Source organism: Triticum dicoccoides, chromosome 6B, assembly GCF_002162155.2.
Source record: "Triticum dicoccoides isolate Atlit2015 ecotype Zavitan chromosome 6B, WEW_v2.0, whole genome shotgun sequence".
Classification (NCBI taxonomy): domain Eukaryota; kingdom Viridiplantae; phylum Streptophyta; class Magnoliopsida; order Poales; family Poaceae; genus Triticum; species Triticum dicoccoides.
Window position 1 is genome coordinate 491145175 of NC_041391.1, and position 8392 is coordinate 491153566.

The window sequence follows — 8392 nt, forward strand, 5'->3', positions numbered from 1 at the left end:
TTGCCAGCCGGGCTCCTCCTACGCAAACTCCTACCCGCACAATCCTTATCCTCTTCACACATCCACTGGCTACACACACCTCTGACCATCGTGATGGGAAAGAAATCTGACGCCAAGGAGTGGTCATGGGCGTGTGACTCCCGATCCGGGGGTAGCTCCGAATCGAGTTGGTGTTGGCACCCATAGTCTTCGCTGGCCTTGTCGTCCACAGTTTCACTCCCAGTTACCATGCGGGTTCCCTTGCGGACTAGGTGCCACTCATGAAGGAGGAGGAACAGATGTTTGATGAGGAGCAATCGCAGGAGGTGGCCGCCCTCATCGCCTGGGAGGAGGAGGATCGACTTATGCGCTAGAGGCCATGTGGGAGGATCCTGCCTTCGGTGAGTACCCGGTTTGGAATTACAAAACACACTTCATTGTGTGGAATATCCAGCATGGCTCTATGTTGATCCTCTATGAGAAGCAGGAGAGACCACGCCCGCACAACTCATAGTGGCCACCACGTGCTCCAGATTGGACGATGACGGCTCGGACGGCGGCGGCAATGGTGATGAAGGTGCCTTGGCCTCGGAGACCACCTATCCACCACTACGAGGTCACCGTTTAATACCTCACCAAGTTTTAGTTAGGATTAGTTTAAATTCAATTGTTTGAATTTTGTCCATATGGTTATAATATACTCCCTCAGACACTTATTTTGGGACGGAGGGAGTATCAAACTTTGTTTGAATTTTGTTTGTCCTTTTCATATGACCCGGATATTTGGTGACTGATTGGATGACGGTGCAAACATTTTGTTCCATAAATTTGGTGATCCTAATTAGAGTTGCCCTAGAGGACTATGTATGGGATTTAGACGTCGGGACCAATACAAACAAATTTGATGAGCCTTGTTCGATAGCTATAAAGTGTTCGGACCAATGTTTACTGGCGTTTATAACGGTTCAACTGAGTTGCAAGTAGACTCAAACAGAAAGACCGAAGACCCACCAAGCACACGCCGCCCTCTCTGTTCCTGAATGATACTCCTACCCGGCCCGCTCGTGCGGCAATGCCTCGTCCTCCTCCACTCCAAGAACGCGATCCCCCTCGCTCCCAACACCACCGCCCAGCTCCACGCTCTCCTCCTAACGTCCGGCCACCTCCACTACAGCAGCATCCATCCCCTCTTCATGCTGCACTGCGCTAGCGGCCGCCCCTCCGACGCCCACAACCTGCTCGCGCAAATGCCCCACCCACCTCCGGTCTCCTTAACGAACTCGCTCCTCCGCTCCTATACCGGCCTTGGCCACCACAGGGAGGCCGTCGCTCTTTACTCGCGGATGCGCGGCTTCGACCACCTCACCTTCCCCTTGGCCGCCAAGGCCTGCGCCGGCCTCCGCCTCGGCCGCCACGGGCGTGCTGTGCACTGTCGCTCGCTCACCGCCGGCTTTGGCGGAGACGCGTACGTGCAGAATGCGTTGATATCCATGTACATGAGCTGCGGCGATGTTGCCGAGGCGGAGGTGGTGTTTGGTGCGATGCAGAACCGTTCGGTCGTGTCCTGGAATGCGGTGATTGCTGGGTGCGTCAAGAACGGCTGTGCAGAAAGGGCGTTGGAGGTGTTTGGCGAGATGGTTGGTGATGGTGCCGGGATTGACCGTGCCACAATTGTGTCTGTACTGCCAGCTTGTGCGCGAGCCAAGAATTTGAGCATTGGAAGAGCTGTGCACCGATTGGTTGAGGAAAGAGGCTTGGCGGACTATGCAGCGGTGAAGAACGCGCTGATTGATATGTATGGGAAGTGTGGGAGATTGGAGGATGCACGCAGGGTCTTCGATGGACATAAATATGACAAGAATGTTGTTTCTTGGACAGTGATGATTGGTGCGTACGTGCTGAATGACCGTGTGGACGAGGCCTTTAATCTTGGTTTTGATATGCTCATGACTGATGGTGCACCATGGCCGAATGGAGTGACCATGGCGTATCTACTCTCAGCTTGTTCCAGCTTGCCATCATGGAGGCGTGCCAAGTGCATACACGCAATGTGCATTAGACTTGGGCTTGAATCAGACATCGTTGTTGAGACTGCACTTATTGACACTTACGCTAAGTGCCATAAGGTGAAGATGATGGAGTTGACACTTAAAAATGGCTCATGGCGGACAGAAACATGGAATGCAGCTATCTCTGGTTATAGTCGCAGTGAACGGGAGAAGAAAGCTGTAGAATTATTTAAGCGGATGATTGGAGAATCGGTGCGCCCAGACTCTGCAACACTTGCAAGCATCCTCCCGGCGTATGCAGAATCTGCGGACCTGAGACAAGCAAAGAACATCCACTGTTACTTGCTAACTCTTGGGTTTCTTCGGAGCACAGCGATCAGAACTGGTTTAGTCGATGTGTATGCCAAGGCAGGTGACCTGGACATGGCATGGACACTCTTCGACGGGCTACCTGAAAAGGATGTTGTTGCCTGGACCACCATCCTTTCTGGGTACGGTATGCACGGGCATGCCCGAACTGCCATCCTGCTATATGACCGGATGGTGGAGTTGGGGGTGAAGCCGAACACCGTGACCTTCGCCTCCCTGCTGTACGCTTGCAGCCATGCAGGCTGGATAGACAAAGGCCTTCAGCTATTTGAGGACATGCGTGGCATTCATGGCGTGGTGCCAAATATCGAGCACTACCTGTCCCTGGTCGACATGGTTGGGCGTGCTGGGAGGATCAAGGAGGCCTACTGTCTCATCAAAGATATGCCATTCGAGCCGAGTACATCGGTGTGGGGTGTTCTGCTGGGTGCTTGTGTTCTACACAAAAATGTTGAGTTTGGGGAGATTGCGGCGAAGCATTTATTTGAGCTTGAGCCGGACAACACCGGGAATCATGTGCTCCTTGGGAACATATATGCTGCAGCTGACAGATGGAACGATGTTCAGGATGTCTGGAAAATGATGGGAAGAAAGGGCCTCATCAAAGAACCGGGATCTAGTTTGGTCGAGGCATGGTCTGAACAATGCCGAACAGCGATGTTATAGAATGTAAGTCTTGCACTCGTGTCAGATATATCAAAGCGATTTTTTCTTTACACGACACCATAAAAAGGAAGTGTTTTTTAAGAGTAAATACACACCATCCCATCTACCCTTGTTTTGATGCTGCAACGATTTTTCTGAGGGAGGGTCTGTCTATTATAGGGACGGGTGGTAGCGCGCATGTTGGTTGGACACAAAAGTTTCTGGTTCTCACACACCAAGGAGGGGCCATGCTTGGTCAAAAGCCCCTCCCCGGACGTGGTGGCATCATACAGCAGGCCTCCCTATATTTTGCCTCCGCTCTCCTCTCTTTCAGGCCTTCAAATCTTGCCCCCGCTTGCGGCTGCACATCCCCCCTCCCTTCCTTCCTCTTCCCCTCGCCACACCCCTGTTTGCTTCTCAACCCGAGAAAGGAAGGAAGGAAACAAGAGAAAGCATCAACCATGGTGAGTAGGGCCCAATCTCATTCTTTCACAATGCTGTTCAAGGAACCGTTCCCTTATAACGGGGTATGTGTTAACATGTTATGGGGATTCCTTGTTGCAAGTCGAATTCCGCGTCAGGAATGGCCGTTTGCGACGACTGCAAACTCAAGTTCCAGGAACTCAAAGCGAAGAGGAGCTTCCGCTTCATCGTGTTCAAGATCAATGAGAAGGTGCAGCAGGTGGTGGTGGACAGGGTTGGGGAAAAAAACGAGAGCTACGATGATTTCACAGCCTGCTTGCCCGCTGACGAGTGCCGCTACGCAGTGTTTGATTTTGACTTCGTCACTGATGAGAACTGCCAGAAGAGCAAGATCTTCTTCATCTCTTGGTAACACCTGCTTGGATCACAGATATTGTTTGTTTATTTTTTTAAATGATCATAGAGTGTTTCATTTTCATAGTAGTTCTGATTCAATCTTATGAAAGGCAGTTGCTGGTTCAAATTTATGAATTTGGATGGGATTCAGTTTGATAAAATCACCTCTGCATGTTAGATCAATGCATTTCGATATTTAATTTTATTTTTGATCATTTTTTCTACAAGCAATAATTGAACACACCCTTTGCCACTTCTGGAGCAAATTAGCACATTTATTCCATTGTCCACAAAAAGTTACAGATTTGTTTCATATTACACAGGTGTCCAAAGCCTGTAATTTTGTTAGATCAGCTTGCAAAGGAACCGGGAGGACACTTACTAGCTTATTTACCACATGAGAAATGGAAACAGAAATCCAACGTAGGAAGCATGGATTTTAAGAAATTAATATTAGAATCTCAAGAACTTGGTATTAGAATTATGAATTCAAATTTGTGTACAGACCGTAACGCCAAGGAGGACATGCCTTGATCTTTTCCCCGTATTATACATAATGAATCGGCGGTTACGGTCTGTAGACTGTACACAAATCAGCGGTTACGGTCTGTACACAAATTACATGAACATAGACCGTTTCTTCTAACAAGCTGCTTCCTGGTTTCAGTGCTCCGGAGTCTGTACATAACGAATTGTCTGCAATATCGTAAATCCTTAAGCATGATCGTGTAAATGCACGACAAAACAGAACTGGTTCCTGCTACTTTCAGCCGAAAACTGAAGCAGCGTTTTGCGCATCCTGCTGTTTCTTCCGCAGGGCTCCTGACACATCAAGGGTGAGGAGCAAGATGCTGTACGCGAGCTCCAAGGACCGCTTCAAGAGGGAGCTGGACGGCATCCAGGTGGAGCTACAGGCAACCGACCCGAGCGAGATGAGCATGGACATCGTAAAGGGGCGAGCCCTCTGAAGAAGAAAACCCAAGCCCAGCTACTTACTACGTACACCGACACCCACCCCAGGAGCAGGAGCAGAGGAGGGCCTTGGTCTGCACCGGCTCCTGTTCTTGCAGTTCCTCCCCATCCATTTTCCCTGTCATTCTTTTCCTGGAAGCAAAGTGTTGTGTTCTGTATGAGACTGTATGCCGTCTTCATTCTTGTTATCCCCCGTGTTTGGTGCCATAGTCTCTGACTACTGCTGTAAACTTAGAACATATTTGCATTTGATGCCTGGTGTGAAGCCTAATGTGGCGTAGGTAACCGCCGATTTTCACAAAAGAAGATTTATTTATCTCATCTGTTGTTCTTGTTCATGTACTTCCCGATACTGTGATCTGTCTATATATTGATCAGGAACCTTTGCCGTCGCAACAAATCATATTTTCGGGTGCAAATAGACATGCCCAGATTGCAACAGATGCGTAATTTGTTCCTTCAAGTAACTGTACTACATTGTTTCTGGGCAAGCATAGATTAGACTGATTTCCCCCCAAATAATTGTACATTGTTCCACAAAAGCTGGAACAGAGACGATTCAAGACCTCGAATCCATCCTCGGACAGCATCTCCTCCGGGATCAGCTTGCGCAGCCAGCTGCGCTGCCCCAGTTTCAGCGGCGGCATCGTGGCAGCGAGCGGCAGGGAGGTGAGTCCCGGCCACGTTGCGTCGTCTGGTCGTTCCGAACACCCCGAAGATAGTCCAGAGATAGGCGAACTCCTCGGGGCAGTGCCACGCGCCGCAGCAGTACGTCGCCGCTGACGAGCTCCGCCATAACGCGGCCAGCGACCACGCGTCCGTGAGCGCGTCGTAGTCCGCCCTCCCATGAGCATCTCCGGCGCGCGGTACAGCTTCGTGCCGGCCTGCATGCGCGGCGGCTGCTCTGCTCGGTTTTCCGACATGGCCAATCCGAAGTCGCAGATCTTCAGGACTTCCCCGCCTTCCAAGACGAGGACATTGCCGGGCTTGATGTGCGCGGTGGACGATGCGGCGCTCCTGCATCCCCTTGGCGCCCGTCAGGAGCAGCCGCATAAAGGCCCGTACGGTGGCCTCCGGGAGCCGCGCGCCGCGTTTGTTGTAAACATGTCCCCGAGCTAATAATAAACCCAAATGATAATGCCCACATTTATCGCATATTTGTACTTCGCCCACACGCGTTGATACACATTGATTCTGTTTTGCACGAAGCCTAAAGAAATATGTTAGATTTTTTGGTGTTGGAGAGTTCGCCCACACGATCCGCAAACACGCAGTTGACAGCTGCGTCGTGTGGACGAACCAATTTTTGCCTACAGTCATCACCTATTCCACGCGTGTGTGGGCGAACTGCTCTTCGCCCACACGACACCCGTACGTTGTTAGATGGCAACTGCTGCAGTTGTGCGTACATGGCAACTAAGTAAACACAGATGGCAACTATGATTCGTTGCTAGATGACAACTGCAATTATGCGTATGTGGAAACTAGGTAAACACACATGGCAATTGTGATTAACCATACATCACAACTATGGTTGGATCACACATGGCAACTAGTTAATCATACATGGCAACTATTGTTTGACCATGTAGGACAAGTAGTTTATCACACATGGCAACTATGGTTCGAATACACGTGGCAACTGTCGCTACTTAGACATGGCAACTACATTTTGCCATCTCGGGTGACTAAAGTTGCTATCACCGGGGAAACTAAAGTGTCATCCCACGAGTGCGTCAGGACATGTGGGCAGATTTGCTTCGTGCCACACACGCGGGATGAGAATGAGTTGTAATTTGTTAGGCGTGTGGCACGAAGTAGCTGCGCCCACACGTGTGGGCAATTCTAATTTCGCCCACATATGACCCGTGTGGGTTGCCTCCTGCTTACACCATACATGACGTGTGGGTGGATGTCTAATATACCACACGGGTGGGCGTTATCACCGTCCATAATAAAAGGACGCTGATAACACCCACACATATGGTGCGAGCAACACCCGCCCACATGCCCAACACATATATTGCGTCACGTCATCGATGTGGAAATCTTTTTAGATTTTCAGTTTTTAAAATGTTTTATCTTTTAAATGAAAAATCCGATTGAAGATCCGTTTTCACCATTAAATCCGTCGCGACGAGATCTTCGAAACTAGATCTCATATCAATATGTTTCAGTGACTTTTTCGGTTAAAAGTTGGCATGTCTATTGCACATGAATTGCCATGTTGTTTACACTGAAGTTGTCATGATATGTTTTATCTATTTTTTCTTCTACCTTAAAAAGTAAATTTTGACATATTATAAAATATGGAAATAGAAAACTAGACTTGTCATAAACCATAAACTAAAATTGTCATGGTAAATTACTTAAATTTTCCATGGTTCATACAAAAAATAATTTCCATGATCAAAGTATTGGAATTGCCATAATCTATAAACTAAAATTGCCATGATCTATAAACTAAATTTGCCATGATGGATTACTAAAAATTGCCATGATCCATGCATTAAATTTTTCGTGGTTAATTACAAAAAAATGCCGTAAAAAGTAGTTGAAAATACAACGATAGCTTTAAATCTAGAATAAAAAAATAGATAAAACATGTCATGGCAACTTTACTATAAACACTACGGCAACTACTGCGTAAACATCATGGCAATTTTTGGCCAATTTTTTTTGATCGAAACATATCAATATGGGATCTAGTTTTGAAGATCTCGTCGAGACCGGTTTAATGGTGAAAATGAATTTTAATTGGATTTTAATTAGGAGATAAAATATTTTTAAGCCGAAAACCAAAAAGATCCCACTGATGTCATCTGTTTTGACGTGGCAAAATGGATGGTAATGGAGGCGTTTGGGCCATGTTGCCTCGTGCCACACATGTGAGCGTTAACATTAACGTAATAAAATGATTATTATCATATATTCCGTTCATGATAAATGTTTTTTATTTATGCTATAATTGCATTGACCAAAAACTTAAATACATGTGTGAATACATAAACTACACCGTATCCCTATTAAGCCTCTACCGGACTAGCTTGTTGATTAAAGATGGTTATGGTTTTCTAACCATGGACATGAGTTGTCATTTGATAATGGGATCACATCATTAGAAGAATGATATGATGGACAGACCCATTCGTAAGCTTAGCATCAGATCATTTAGTTATTTGTTATAGATTTCTTCATGACAAGTATCGGTTTCTTAGACCATGAGATCATGCACCCAATGCACAACAATGACATGGCACATTGCTTTGCAAACCGGAAACGTGCTACATAGAGGTTCACGATGCGTAGCCCCCTCACTTCGAGCTGGTGGGAGGGATTCATGTTACGCACGTTCCCAAAATTTGATATGGAATCTCACCATGATCCACACCGTAACACACATGCCAAGATGAATCCACCTTTGGTCAAATGCCTCTCGTTGTCGGTGGAAACTAAAAACTTTTGTGGGCTAACCAATGGGCACGTCGCTGGTAACCGCATGAGGCAGTCCGAGAGGACCACCAATGCATGCATGTGGCCTGAACATGTATGTATCAAAGGGTTGTGTAACACTTTAATTAACCAATTCACGACTTTGA

General features: G+C 47.5%; 2 protein-coding genes and 1 pseudogene across 2 annotated transcripts; 2 read left to right on the forward strand and 1 right to left on the reverse strand.

Moving 5' to 3' along the window:
• Nucleotides 1-985: 985 nt before the first annotated feature.
• On the forward strand, nt 986-3023 carry LOC119326071 (pentatricopeptide repeat-containing protein At5g39350-like). Its single transcript, XM_037599770.1, has one exon. The coding sequence runs from the start codon at nt 1020-1022 to the stop codon at nt 3021-3023; it is 2004 nt and encodes a 667-aa protein (XP_037455667.1). The 5' UTR covers nt 986-1019.
• LOC119326072 (actin-depolymerizing factor 1-like) lies at nt 2910-5131 on the forward strand. Its single transcript, XM_037599771.1, has 4 exons — nt 2910-3026; nt 3183-3466; nt 3568-3833; nt 4639-5131. Exons 1-4 carry the CDS (start codon nt 3002-3004, stop codon nt 4787-4789), a joined length of 726 nt encoding a protein of 241 aa, XP_037455668.1. The 5' UTR covers nt 2910-3001; the 3' UTR covers nt 4790-5131.
• Nucleotides 5132-5167: 36 nt separating this feature from the next.
• LOC119321211 lies at nt 5168-5816 on the reverse strand (annotated as a pseudogene).
• Between the last annotated feature and the right edge of the window lie 2576 nt (nt 5817-8392).

Excerpts from the sequence above, each read along its gene's own strand:
- LOC119326071 (XM_037599770.1), top strand. The coding sequence starts at position 1,020 with ATGATACTCCTACCCGGCCCGCTCGTGCGGCAATGCCTCGTCCTCCTC.
- LOC119326072 (XM_037599771.1), top strand. The coding sequence starts at position 3,002 with ATGCCGAACAGCGATGTTATAGAAT. Across the intron at positions 3,027-3,182 it reads GAACAGCGATGTTATAGAAT|GGACGGGTGGTAGCGCGCAT; the intron begins GTAAGTCTTGCA and ends TGTCTATTATAG. Across the intron at positions 3,467-3,567 it reads AAGAGAAAGCATCAACCATG|TCGAATTCCGCGTCAGGAAT; the intron begins GTGAGTAGGGCC and ends CCTTGTTGCAAG.